Source organism: Zalophus californianus, chromosome X, assembly GCF_009762305.2.
Source record: "Zalophus californianus isolate mZalCal1 chromosome X, mZalCal1.pri.v2, whole genome shotgun sequence".
NCBI classification, from domain to species: Eukaryota; Metazoa; Chordata; class Mammalia; order Carnivora; family Otariidae; genus Zalophus; species Zalophus californianus.
Genome location: NC_045612.1, coordinates 113,825,069 through 113,840,015, shown reverse-complemented (window position 1 = coordinate 113,840,015; position 14,947 = coordinate 113,825,069). Strand labels below are relative to the sequence as shown.

At 43.0% G+C, this 14,947-nt stretch overlaps 1 protein-coding gene across 3 annotated transcripts in view; it reads right to left on the bottom strand.

The window, feature by feature from the left end:
• Positions 1-14,947, bottom strand: part of MAP3K15 (mitogen-activated protein kinase kinase kinase 15) — a 117,642-nt gene that overhangs the window by 43,527 nt on the left and 59,168 nt on the right. For 2 of the 3 annotated variants that reach the window (XM_035725496.1, XM_035725497.1), the window contains exons 7-11: positions 11,020-11,190; positions 7,065-7,177; positions 6,666-6,825; positions 3,495-3,645; positions 1,739-1,846 (exon numbers count right to left, since the gene is read on the bottom strand). In XM_035725496.1, the coding sequence (XP_035581389.1) occupies positions 1,739-1,846; positions 3,495-3,645; positions 6,666-6,825; positions 7,065-7,177; positions 11,020-11,190 (703 nt within the window). The remainder of the gene's footprint in view (positions 1-1,738; positions 1,847-3,494; positions 3,646-6,665; positions 6,826-7,064; positions 7,178-11,019; positions 11,191-14,947) is intronic. The other variant, XM_035725498.1, reaches the window with a different exon arrangement.

Sequence of the window (14,947 nt, the reverse complement as noted above, 5' to 3'; positions counted from 1 at the left end):
CTGGACAATGGGGCGGGGGGGGGGGGGGAGTTGCTGTGTCACGACTATTTCTGATAAGGAATTTCTTGCATGATTTTGGGCCTCTGCTTATTCTCTAATGTTATGTTTCATTCTTTGAAGATACTGTTTATTTTTACCTGATTAAGACATAATTGCTCACACTGTTATTTCCAGGAAAAAAAAATCCTTCTCCACCAGGTTAATGGCAGAAGTCTCCCCACACTCCACGAAAACATATACAAAGCAAACAGACCTACCTAGTGAATGCACTTGTCAAAGGCACTAGATCTTTTATTACTAAAAATATTTTATTAAAGAAGCTGAAGAAGTACTTTAGACACACAGAGACCAAAAAAATAGTTACTACCACACCAGGCACAGCCCAGTGTTTCTGTGATCTCTTTAGTGGGCAACTAAAATGTTCCCTCTCCTGTATTATTGGTGTGAACATAAACTGAAGTGGTGCAAACCTGACAGGAGCTATCACATTTTATTTATTTCATCTTTAGTAGCTATCAGATTTTTTTTCTTTTTTAAAGATTTCTTTATCTTAGTGCGCGTCCAAGCGCACACACGCATGAGTAGGGGGAGGGGCAGGGGGAGAGGAAGAGAGAGAATCCCAAGCAGACTCCCTACTGAGTGTGGACCCCGATCCCACGACCCCCGAGATCACGACCTGAGCCGAAACCAAGAGTCAGATGTTCAACTGACTGAGACACCCAGGCGCCCTGTAGCTATCAAATTTTACATGAAAGTAGTCTTAAATCCAGTAGTTCCATTTCTGGGAATCTCTATTCCTGAAACAACATAGAGGAGCATGTAGGGTGTAACCACCAGGGTGTGCACTGACGTATCTACCACTAGATAGAGTGCACAAGTGAGACCGAAATGTTCACTGCAGGCAGGTGGGAAAATAAATTATGCTTCATCCATACTTGGAGATGTACCACCATGATACAGGAATACTACATTTAAAAACATCAGGTGGGGGCTCCTGGGTGGCTCAGTCAGTTAAGTATCTGCCTTCAGCTCAGGTCATGATCCCAGGGTCCTGGGATCGAGCCCCGCATCAGGCTCTTTCCTCAGTGGGGAGCCTGCTTCTCCCACTCCCTCTGCCTGCTGCTCTGCCTACTTGTGTTCTCTATCTTAGTCAAATCAGGTGGATCACTGTGTGCTATTTGAAAAATTGTCTATGATGTATGAATCAATGAAAAAAGTTGCAAAATAATATATACTTATGATCACACTTTAATGAAAATGCTTCTCTGTCTACACACACACACACACACACACACACACAATGTATGCACTCATACACACACTTACACATACATAAGGGAGTTTAGAGAATGGTAAAGATGGATATCCACCCAAGTCACTGGGGAGGGGAATGGGGGCGAGGTTTGGGGGATTTGGTGGGACTTTCCCATTACTTCTTATCCACTTCCTCATGGTTTAACTTTTTTCAGCAAGCCTGTATTCATTCACATAAATATACACATATTCGTACAGACACACACACACACACACAAATACATAATATAAACCCATATAAAATGGGCCAACCAGCGTCCTCTCCCCCATCTGTGATTATACCCTCTCATACACTCCTGGACCTTAGAAGTCAGGCACAGGTGCCTGTTCTTTCAAGTACAACACAGACTCTCCTATCTGAACACTGAATTTCTGATTAAACAGCAGAGAATAAAGAGAGAGCTGTGTCTGATTTTTTTCTTACCATTTCTGTGGGTGAGACATGCCACAGAGAAACCGTCTTCTCCTCAGCTTCACTGTTTATAGAGACATACGAAGGCTGGTAGACTTTGGTTGGTTCTATCACCAGCACCTAAAAGAACAGATTTCTGTGACGTACAGGAATAAACCAGACAGGTTACTCTGCCCCATGAGCAAGTGCGAAGCGCTATACTGCACAAATACTTGAGCACCTACTGTGTGCCAACAACGCCCCAGCGCCTGTGGATACCACAGTCAGGACAGAAGTCCCCTCCCTCCAGGTGGGTCCATGCTCTGATGGGGCAGACAAGAAACACACACATAGGGATAGGGAATATGGTCCCCTATGCAGCTCTGAAGCAAGTACGACAGAATAAAGGTGTGTGTGTGTGTTTGGGGGGTCACTTTAGACAGGGTGGCCCAGAAAGGCCTGCCCAAGAAGGTGACAGAGAAGAAACAGGGAGGCTACAGTTTTTGAGAGAAATGAAGCAAACTGGATGATCAGCAGGTAGGTACTCAAGTCTATAGAAAATACAAGGGGATGAAAAGTGAGGTGACATTCCATCACTAATGTTTTATTGCTGGCGGAGAGGGAGGGAGGGAAGGGGAGAAAGGAGAGAAGGAGAGGGGAAGAGAGAATGAATGAATGAATTTCCAAAGCAAAAAAAACAACATATTTAAGATCACTAAATCTGGGTAGACATTACACAAGTGTCTGTTCCATTATTTTTTGTACATTTCAATAGGTTTGAAATATTTCATAATTAAAAGATTTTAAAACTTATTACCCAAGAACAAAATCATCATCATAATCATCTCAAACAACTTAATCTCCATTAGAAGTTTAATGAAATTCCTCAACATGGCACATTCACAAAACCTCACGGTTTTGTGATGAAATATGAAATATAATGATCTGAAGTTCAGTATCTAGGGTGCTTAGATATCTTACTTATGACTCCTTATAAGATGGTCATAAAATTCAAACAAAAACGTAATAAAAATTTAATAGTCATTTTGCTTTCCAATAATGTTTTAAAAATTAATTAGTGGCGGGCGCCCGGGTGGCTCAGTTGGTTAAGCGACTGCCTTCGGCTCAGGTCATGATCCTGGAGTCCCAGGATCGAGTCCCACATCGGGCTCCCTGCTCGGCGAGGAGCCTGCTTCTCCCTCTAACCCTCCCCCCTCTCATGTACTCTCTCTCTCTCTCATTCTCATTCTCTCAAAATAAATAAATAAATCTTTAAAAAAAATTAATTAGTGGCACTGGAGACAAACCAAAGCTCAACAGGGAACAGTGCTAAATTCCAAAATTTTACTATTACTCTTGCAGTGATTTAGAACAGGGTTCCTCCACCTTGGCACTGCTGAGGTTTAGGGCTGGGTAATTCTGTGCACTGTGGGATGGGGCTGTCCTGTGCACTGTGGGATGTTTGGCAGCACCCCTGGCCTTCACCCCACTAGCCGCCAGGAGCAACACCTTCCTCGCAGTTGTGACAACCAATAATGTCTCCAGATATTGCCAAATGTCCCCTGGGAGACAAAATGACTCCCAGTTGAGACCACTATCTTAGAGGTCACAGTTGACTTTTTCTAGTGAGTTGATCTATCACTGGCTGAGTTTACCTAAGACGGATGGGTATCCTAACACTTTGAATTACTCTAAGGTTTTCTACCTTTCAGCGTATTCAATAATTAGACAGCACCAACCCCCAGTTTCTTTTGTTCTACCCGAAAGAAATGGATTAAGCATAACTTACTGGAAATCTGAGTCCATTAGTAACTTCATTTGTTGCCTCAAAAATTATATCTAACCAGAAGTTAAGCCGTTCTTGCCTGGGTGAATGTTCAATAATAGGTTTCTTGAAGCGCTGAATTAATAACAAGTTCTGAACTAACGATCGAAGGTACCTGGAAAAATCACCAGCATCGATAAATTAGATTTCAAGAAACGGAATTCCATTCTACTCCCTTTAAAAGAGGTTTCCCAAAAGCTTCATTTATTTAAATTCATATTGTGTAGTGAGTGCTTCTTAATCCCTCGGCAGCCACATACTTAATTAAAAGAAACCCAAAGAGCGGGCAAAATAAGTTTGTCCAACAAAATCATACAACATGGCTTTTTACCAACATTGGGCGAATGGTAATCAAAGTGTAAACACAGGCAAGCATATGCTAACGGTTTTAAAAACAAAAGCATGCAGTTTGAAATTCAAAGCAATTCCAAAATGGCAAGATTTCAAACTCAGTCTTTTTAAATTTTTTTATTTTTTAATATTTTTTTAAATTAACTTTTCTTTGAAGTAATTGTAGATTTACATATAGTCATAAGAAATGATACAGAGAGATCTCATGTACCCTTGGCCTGGCTGATACCAATGACGACAGCTCATACAATTCTAGAACAAGATCACAAGCAGGATATTGAAATGGATACAACCAAGAGAGAAAATGTTTTCACTGTCACAAGGATCCCTCATGTTTCCCTCCTACAGCCACACCGCTTCCCTCCCATCTCTCTCCTCTCCTCCTTGACCCCTACCAATCCTCAATGTGAAACTCATTATGTATTTTTTTAATTAGATCTGACCAGGTAGAATTTCAAGTTATGAGGTCTTCAATCTCATCACATCTTTACCGTCTTCAAGCAAACTGAAGTGTTTGAAACACAGCTGTCAGGCAGTGGTGGTCACATTCTCTCTGGTAGTGAATGGGGATGGTTGAGCTGAAAGCATCAGAGTATTGTTTTGTCCTTTGAGGATAAAGTCTGGAGCTGTCCTGGGAAGGCAGGTCAGCTAGACTGACTGACTTGCTTGGGTACTGTGCACTGAAGGAGTCACTCATTAGGCTTGGGTTGTCCCAACTCTTAACATTCCAGAGAAAGGTCTGGCCCTTGACTAGCTTTTGGAACATCACCTTTAAGGCCTTGGGATATCCAACCTGGTAAGAACGCTTTTGTTTACCGGGGCCTTGGGCCATGCCAGATAGTTCATGCTAACAACAGGGTGCATGGTGGGGGCCTTGGGCCATGCTATATCAGTGTCATCTCCAGAGAGGCTGGGGACTCTAAGGTCAACTATGCAGTTGCTCCATACCTGTACAACCGACCTCCCCAGAAAACCCTGGACACCAAGAGTTGGTGAGCTTCCCCGGTTGTCAATACTTTGTGGATGATGCCATACATTGTTGCGGGGAAAACTCAACACTGTCTCTGTCACTCCACTGGGTGAGGACAGCTGGAAGCTGGTACCTTGTCTCTCCTGTACTCTGCCCTTTGTGCCTTTTGTCTTAGCTGATTTCAAGCTGTATATGTGTCTTATAATAAACCTTAACCATGAATACAACAGCTTTTCAGAGTTCTGTGAGTTCTTCTAGTCAAATAGGAACCTCGGGGTGGTCTTGGACCTACAATATTAGGTCCCAACAGTGTAAGTCAGTGTAGGTGCTGATGTAATGAGAATGTATTCAAGGCTCAGCTGTCACCTCCATGGAGTCAGCTGTCTGGCTCGGATACAGCAGGGCACCCCAAAAGTAGAATTCTGGAAAAAGCAGCCGCTCCATGAGGGCTGGAGGCTCTGCCTGCCTCCTTGCTCACGAAGCCTCAGAAAGATCTCAAGAGGTTGATATGGTTTGGGGACCAAATTTAGGTCCTTCAGACTGGGAAGAAATGGGGTCCAACTAAAAACAACTGAAGAGGCTCTGACCCCTGGGAGTCCAGATTGGCCCACTGAGCTGGGAGAGAACAGGGGGCAGATGAACATGGGTCACTGAAAGTAAAAAGTATTAAGTTATGCACGTAACCCAAATGCATTTTAGACAAAAAAGAAAAAGAGAGATGAGGGGAAAAAAAGATTAAAAACTTCTCCTAAGGCTACCTCCCCGAGATAAGCACTGTCAATATTCTGGAAAAAATTCGTTGATTACTTACACAGGTATCAAATGAGCATCTATTCTGAGACTACAGGAAGCAATGACAGACTGACAACTCTCACGGAGCTTCATGCCTACTGGCAAGTCAGCTGTTGCCCACCCCTCAGAGACCTTGCCCAGAGTCACATACCGAACAGATTTTTCATCAAAAGGAGTCCACAGAGAAGAGTGGTTCTCAAAGCATGGTTTCCCAGACCAGCAGCGTCAGCTTGTCATCTGTAGATGCAATTTCCCAGGCCCCACCCTAGACCTTTGGAACCAGATATCATAGGGGTGGGGCCCAGCAATCTGTGTTTTAATCAATATAGCTGATTCGGATACATGCCAACCTTTGGGAACCACTAACAGAGAACACTATACCCTGCCATTGGCTCTTCTTATTCTGGGACAGACCATGAACACACATCCATGTAGCCCAGTGTTCTTTCTGGCACATTTTAATGGCTCCATAATGGACTAACCTGGGGCCAGTGCTGTGGCACCACTTTCTTGACCATATCTTGGTCTTTTATTTTAGTTCGTTTCCATTTGTGATGCACGCCACTTTCCTGGTGTTCAGCTTTACTACCTGCTTTCTGACAAATACGTACTAGTACCAAAGAATGTTTTGTTCTTGAGGACCGAGAGGACCTGAAGAAATTAATAAGATCACAAGTCTCATCTTGGAGATCGAGCACATAGGGGCATATTCTGTACATGTATGTGCTTGTCTGTCTGTCCTTCCCTCCTGTCCCATAAAACCAAGTGAGCCTGCAGAGCTGTTCTTGCTGCTGTAACTTTGCGTTAACGAAGGAGTCAGAAGGAAAAACACAGCGATTGATATCTCTTTTGCAATTATAGCTCTTCTCCCTTCAGAACAAGGTCACACACACACACACACACACACACACACACACACACACACACACACACACACACACACACACACACACACACACACACACACACACACACACACACACACACACACACACACACACACACACACACGTGTGACTCACCAGACTGGAGGTTTCAGTTTGAACAACCTCTCAGCTGCCTGGACGGCCTTCCCGACATCGTTGGCCAACATGCTGACGTTGAAGAACTGACCCACATCCCAGTAATTGTTCATTTTCTCCAAGCTCCCTTTTCTTCCCAACAAACTGTTTAGCCGGACACCTGAAGAATTTGAATTTTAGATGAAGTTATGCAAAATCTTTCTAGCTTCTCTCCTATTACGCAAGCCTTTAGAGAGAGAAAAAAGCACGCACTTTATATTGGTTACTGTCTCAGGAGTGTGATCAGAGAGTAACTGTTCCTTTTGAAATAAAATGCTAGTTATTTGGAGATAATTTTTAATGCTGAATTTGGGTGACCAAATACAGATGACAGTGATCCATGATCATAAATAGCTTTACCTATCTTCCTTAGTTCCATGGAAGTTTCAAATTGTTGTCCAGCAACTATCAACAAAACTGCCAGGTTGATTCCTGAATAAAGAGATGACTGGAGCTCAAATCCTTTGCGGTACCTATAAGGACAGACCCGCCAGATTCTTATTATTATGGTAGAAGGAAAAAATGATAAATAATAGCACAAGCCGACCTTCTCCTGAGCTCTTTCACCACTATGGTTTTCCAGGCCCCCTCCCCCTTTACAAACAGCTACATCCAGCACTCAAACAGCTTCTTAAAAATGTTATCATCATAACACTAAGGAGTTAAAAAATTTTTCTTCATCAGGTTTATATTTTTATGAAAAACCACGATCACTGTATGAAATGAGGACGTTAAAGTGCACAAAAGAAATGTAAAACCTTTTATAACCCTACCCACAAAAGGAGACCACAATTGGATGTCCAAATCTCATTTTAAAAGTGAGACTCCATTTGTACATGGAGCATTTTTTATTACAGAGCAATTCCATCAATTGTAGGCTATTACTCTGCAGGCTGTTTGTTTGCTTTTATCACAAAATGGAGTCAGTTTTCCCTGTAGGAAGCAGTGCTGACAGAACCCTGGCCCCCAGATTGCTCGGAGAGTTGTGGCATCAAGTGGGAGAAGGAGCAGGGATCTATTCCCCTGGGGTAAAGAACTCTATCCAAAACAGAGAATACCATTTTTATTCCATAAGTTTAAAGAGTGCTATTTTAGTTCTCTTACTATTTTTTTTTCTATACATAGAAAGCTGCTTTCCCTTCCATAAGCAAGTAGGAATATCATAACCAGGAAAAAAAAGAATTTGATCAATGAAGTAATGACAATGAAATGTCTTTAAGTGGCACAGCTCAGAGCAAAGACTTGTAAACTAGGAGGAATTTGATCACTCGTGCAACAGCAAGAGAATTAAAAACCAAGAAAATATTCATTGTGGAAGGGAGAACCTATTATTTAAGTCAGTTAAATTTCAGTTTTATGAACTTTGGGGCATAACACTGAGTATGCTCAGATGGACCAGAGAATGCTAAGAAAGTTGTTTCAATCCCAGCCAACAGAATTCCAATAAAATTGAACCCCACCCCAGGATGTTTTGGGGATTTTCAATACCATATCCTATGGTATTTGATTTTTTTTTCCCCACCTTCTTTTACCATCAAAAGTTATCTGGGAAGAGGGCAGACTTCTCTCTGCCTCTCATCCATAAATCCAATAGGCCCAGCTTAGGGGCCGACAAGCCTTGAATGTGGAGTCAGGACTGCAGTCCCAGGTTTGCCTCTTCCCAGCCCCCTGCCTCCCTGAGCCACAGGTTCTACCTCAGTACTGGAGAGCCTGGGTTAGATGATCCCAAGGTCTCACCAGAGCTAACATCCCAGAAGACTAGGCTTCATTTGCCCCCTGGACCCATCACCTTCTGACGTGGATGGAGAAAGGCTCCTAGGACTTTCTTGAAGGAGGCACAGGTAGTCATCTCCTGACCTGGGGGCTGAATTCTTGGCCACTGTGGTGGGAACACAGCTTCCTATTTTGGCCCTACCCAACATTAACTTCCCTTCAACACCCTGAGTGACTCCTAGCACAACAGCGCATCAGGTACCACTGGGGATTTACTAAGAATAAGATGGGGTCCCTGCCCTCCACAAAACTATACTATGGTGGAGGTACTAAGACCCCCACACACAACTAGTGAAATTAGGGAAAATACAAACCTGAGTGTGGTAAGTATCCTGAAACCACACAAACATAAGTCTAGAGGGACTCACAGAAGATATGTGGGGCCCCCCCCGAAGCCTGAGATATGGCATGAAGATGGACAGGCATACAGCTGCAGTGATTCAGAAAGGAAACACCCAACACAGAAAAAGGCAGGAGCAGAGATGGGAGCCTGCGGAACTCCCAGGAAACTTCAGTTCAGTTGGACATAGATCAGGTAGTGGGAACCGGGGCTCAGGGTGGGTTGGAGAAAGTCTGCTGAGCACCTAGAATGGTGATCTAAGAGTCTGAATTTTTGTTTAATGGTGAATGGAGAGCCACAGGGGGTCTTTGAGCTTTAGGAGGAATAAGGAATGGTGGTTCAATCTATGAAGGATTGACTTTAGAGACACTAAAAAGAGAGTCTACTTGGGATATTGTGAGAACATTCCTGGCAAGAAAGTAAAAAAAAAAAAAAAAAGGCACCAACCCAGGGTGGTGGAGATGAGAGTGAGGGAAGATGCGGAGAAGGGCTGGAATTGGGACCTGACCATGCTGGGAAGTGAGTGAGTTATCAAACATTCACAAAAAGTGTAAGTGTAGGAGGCCGGGGAATGGTAGTAAGAAAGCAAGGCACTGGAAGCCATCCCATGTGGAGAGAAGAGGACGTAAGCCTTGGATACACTGCGTCTTAAGGAGCAGCACCACCTTCAGGTGAAACAAAGAGGGGGGTGATGTGGGGCCAAAGCTCAGGACGCAGTTTGGGTTGGAGATAGGCTAATGGCTGCAAGGTGTGAGAGTGACGGGGATCACCAGGGGAAAAAGTGGATGGCGAGAAGAGGGGCGAGGAGAGAGCTGGACGGAGCGGGACAGAGCGGGACAGAGCTAGAGGAGGAGAGGGAAAGGAGAGGCAGTTAGAACTGAGGGCGGAACAGTCGTGTCAAGAGCTCCTGTGACAGAGATGGATGAGGTAAGCTGTTGGCTCCACCTTCAACTGACATGTCTAGCTTCTGACACCTCCTCATTTTCATCACCACCACACTGGCTCAAGCTACCACCAGCTCTTCCCTGAATTACTGCAGTCGTCTCCTAGCTGTTCCCTACTTCTGCCCTTGCCCCTGTGCTAGGTTCTTTAATAGCCACACATCCTCCTCATCCCACTACACATGTGACTTTGTCATTTCTCCCACCCGTGGCTGGAGTCCAGCTCTCCACCCCCTTGAATTTGGGCTAACCATGCGATTTGCTTGTGATGTGACCAAGAGCATGTGGCAGAACTGACCTCCTGGGAGCTCTGGAGCTGAAGCCTCAGAGGCTTTTGCAGCTTCCACCTTTACTAAGAATGCTGCCCACCATGTAAGAAAGCTGGTTGGCCAGGATTACAACCACAGGCAGAGAACGGAAGTGCACCACCAACATCCAGCACCAGCTGCCAAACCTGTATGAGGTCATCTTGGACCTTCCAGTCCGGCTGAGCCTTCAGCTGACCTCAGTTTTAGGAGTGAGCCCAGCACTTTAGGAGTGGAACCAGCCGAGGAGTGGCCTGGCCAATCCACAGAATCATGAAAAACTATAAATCACTCTCTTAAGCCACTAAATTTTGGACTTGTTTGTTATGCAGCAAATGATAGCTGATACAGCCCCCGGAAATGTATTCTTTGCATAACAGTGAGAGCACACTGGTGAAAGACACATTGGATCTTGTCACTGCTCTGCTCAGAGCACTCCAATGTTCTATCATCTCGCTCAGAGTCCAAGGGTCTTCTCCTCTCCCCTTTCCTGCCTCTCTCCCCTCACTTATGCCTCACCATCCTGAACATGCCCAGCAAGCTTCCCCCTCCGGGTTGTGGCACCCGCATACAGTAAACCTTCAATCAACATTTGTTAAATGAATGAAGGAAGGAAGGAATGAACAGCTCACTCAGAAGATAATGCCCTGATGGTGGGAGAACAAAATTCTGGAAGGAGTAGCAGGGAAGGAGCATGCTGATCCTCCTTCCTGCCCCTGTAAATGAGTGAACTTGTGGGAAGAAAGTCACCACTACAAAAACCTGTTTCTAAAGGTTTCCTTTCAGAAAAAGGCATCTGGAAATTCCCACACCACATTTATGCCTTTTTTCCCCCCACTGCCAGTAGACAGGCAGGCAGGCAGATACACTGACAGGGACAAGACCTGGATCCTTAGCCTCTGCAATTCTGTTCTTTGCAGAGATGCTCATGCTACTGACTAGGATGGAGGGTTTACCACTCAATGGCGTTGTCTCGGCTGGTGTCATCTTTGTAGTCAGAATCCAAGAAGATGTCCTTGTAGATCCTCCCACACAGGCAGAACATGTCGGGGGCCGGGTGGTCACAGCTCTGCAGAACCTGGAGCATGACCTGCAGAGCCTTCTCGCGGTCGCCTGCATTGTTTCTCCTGAAATATTTGTGTGGTAAGATCACACATGTCCGAATTAAGACGCGGGAGTATATATGTGCTTGTTCTGTGAAGGGCTGGTAAAAGGATGCTGTGCTTTAGCAGGAAACAAAATCTAACTCATTTTTTCATGTTCAAATGTAACAACTGCTTCAGACCCACACCACAAAACCTCACACTGTCAACAGTCCCTACTTGGTCCCTTCTCTCAATGAGACCTAGACTGTGGATGAAAGCAACTGCAGACCGATGTGTCTGCAAAGAGAAAAAATAACACGGCAGCCTCCTGTAGCGAGACGAACAGCAAGGATTTCAGAAGCTAAGCCTGAATCATGGTGATCACACAGTTTGACAAAAGATTCTTCTGGAAAAGCAGCAGGGCCTGCAAATTCAGAAAGCCAAGAGAAATTTATTTCTTGATCTGTGATGCCTTGCAGTCCTCAAATGGGCCAAGACCCTAGCAATCCCTGTTTTCCGGTCTCATGTTATAACCACCAGAGAAGAAAATTTAGAAAATTATTTCTATATTCATAAATCAGTCTTCTCTCTTACTAGATTATATGGTAAAAATTTTCATTTTCCACACAGGTAGTGGATTCCTTAGACTGTTGTTAAAATAATCTTTGCCACAAAAAAACCTGAGTTTGTGACTGTGAAATATTATGTCTTCCTGTGAAGGTATGGAAGCAAATGCCCAGCAGTGGTGGAGACTGAGGAAATCAACTATGGCTAATGATGTTCATTTTATAATATAAAAAATTAAACACCTGTAGAAAGAAGTAATTTCTATACAGTACCGCTACGGAGCGATCTCTAGAATATATTACGAAGACAAGAAGGCTATGTATTGAATACTGTGCACAGAAAGCTACCTTTTTATTTAAGCAAAGGGGGGTGATGTGAATACAGATATGTACTTGCTTTTATTTTTTCAAAATGAAAGGATAAACCCAAAGGTAACGAAAGTGCCCACCAACAGGTGGAGGGAGAAAACAGGATGAATGGGACAGGAAAAGAAATTCACTTTTTGTAATTTGACTGAAACTACAGAAGTTTTTTACACAATTATAAAAGAAAACTAAATAAAAAAAATTTAAGTGTTCCCTAAAAACACCATTTGCCAATAAATACTATCTGAGTTTGTGGCTGCAGCAAAACAAATGAACCTCTGCATGTGGCTGATGGCTTACCCACCAAAGAGACACTAATTCACATGATTTTTAAAACACAGCAATTTGACCATATTTTCTTAAGAGGATATAACCTAAGGAGAAAATATAAATGCCAAGAAATCTTTTTTTTTTTTTTTAAAGATTTTTATTTATTTGACAGAGAGACAGACACAGCGAGAGAGGGAACACAAGCAAGGGGAATGGGAGAGGGAGAAGCAGGCTTCCCGCAGAGCAGGGAGCGTGATGCGGGGCTCGATCCCAGGACCCCGGAACCACGACCTGAGCCGAAGGCAGACGCCTAACGACTGAGCCACCCAGGCGCCCAAATGCCAAGAAATCTTAAATAGTTTCCAATAATCATATTGTTAGTGATGATAATGGTACCGGTATTTTGAAAATATTACATACTTGTAGCGCAGAATACACCAAAATAATGAGCTTTTAGTATCATTAGGAACCAGAGATATGCATAAAAGATAAATAAAATCCAAGAAATTCAGTAAAAATCCTACGGTCCTAAGTATGAATTGGAACATCACTATGAATTCACCAAGTGGTTTCCCTAGCTCTGTCTACTGAAAAGGACCAAAACAATGACCAACTCAGCAGCAACGAGAACCCCCAAGCCCTGATCAGGGTCTATAAATACCATGTCTCACTACACGGAACCAGGACTCCGCGGAGGAATGGCTGACTCCAGATAGGTCTAACATGATCCTGGAACATCTTAATACAAAGACACAAAGAAGCTACTAAGCTCATATGAAAAAGACTCAGGAACCAACAAGAATCAGTTTTGGGCCAAAGAGGGGACAATGTGAGCGTCAGGAAGAACAATAACTATAAAGGATTGAAACATATCAACTGTATTAAAATGATGAAAGGGAAACCTCTCTACCAAAAAAAGACTTAAGCGTCTTATCAACCAAATGCCATGTACAGACCTTGTCTGGATCACGACTCAAACAAACCCACTGTAAACATAAAACTAAAGACAGAGAGGTAACTGGAAAATGTCAACACTCATACTGAGGAATTATTGCTCATCCTGAGGTGTAACACAATCGTGACTCTGTTTTGTAGAAGTGTCCCTCAGACAACACTGAAATCTCTGTGGATAAAATGGCACGTCTTGGCTGCATAATGCATCTGGTGTTAGGGTACGAGGGAGTGGGTGGGGTGAGCAGGAAACAAAAATGACGTGCAGGGGTAATTATTGAAGTGGAGAAGGGTTACATGGGGGTTCACTGCATTATTTCCCACTTTCGGCTGTGTTTGAAAAAGTCCATCCTGACTCAACAATTCTACTTCTAGAATCTGTCATTGAGAAAAACTCCTATCTATCTATCTTCAAGAAGTTTTGAACAAAGATGTTTATTATGGTTTTGCCCCTAACAATGAAAACCTGCAGATAACCTAAATGCCCATTAACATATGAATGGTAAAATATATTTCATAACAACCAAACTATGGAGTATCACGCAACCCCCCTTAGAAAGAGGCAAGTCTGTACGTAATTATGTAGAAGAATTTCCATAAAGCTCATGGAAAAAATTGCTGAACAAAATGAACAGCACAACCCTATTCTTTGCACTCAACACTATTCACATACAGTTTGTGTGCAGAGACAAAGTCTGGAAGGATACACATTAGATTGTTCAAAAAAAATCATTGCTGGGATTTGTACAAGGTGTTCTTGTGCATGTTTTACCAGTAACTATTCTAATAAATGAATAAAGAGATTATTCTTTTTAATTTCTTGGCAATTTTACAGCAGGCTCTTTTATGCTTTCTTTCCAAAGGACCTGTACCTCATAAAACTACTGCATCATTCGAGACACAGATTAGTACCTCAAACAGCTTTTCTCAACTGGGGATCTGCTAGCGCATTAAGCCCTAGAGAAAATTATTTGATTATCTGAGTGACTATTTTCTCCCTTCTCCCAAGTATGGGACTTAGGTAACCCCATTCTGGATGAGTAAGAGAGTTCATTCAACTGATACAATGGATGCCTTAGGGCATTAGGGTTTAATTCTCTGTGGAACCCAAACCGGGTTGAGAAGTGCTAATCTAGACACTTGGCATTCTTCTGGAAGCCTGCAATAATTAAGCCTGTATTACAACTCTAACTTTTTCTATTTTCTACCTTAGTCTTGTTCTCACATATTTGATCTCTACTCTCTTTGTCCATAGAATCCAATTCTACCAGCCTGTAAACCAGATCTCTTAATGAAGAGCCCACCCATGATACCTTCTCATTTTTAAGAGCCAACAGACACCAACCCAATTCAAATTTACTGGAGCATTTAAAGAATTTCTACGGTCTGTGGCAGGAAAACGCAAAAGATTAAAACTTTAATGAGGTACAAAATTTCTCCATCTGTTATGAGCCAACTTTTGAGATGTGAAATATTCAGGATTCTGAAAAGAAGGTACTTAACACTTTTAAATGCTTCATTACTGATCCGGGTTCGGGTTCGTTTGCCTGGTTTCCTTTGGACCATTTACAGCAACATTTCCCTTGAATTTTTTTCATTAACTTGAAACTTACCCTTGTTACTCAAACCAAAAGGTCTTCTTAGGA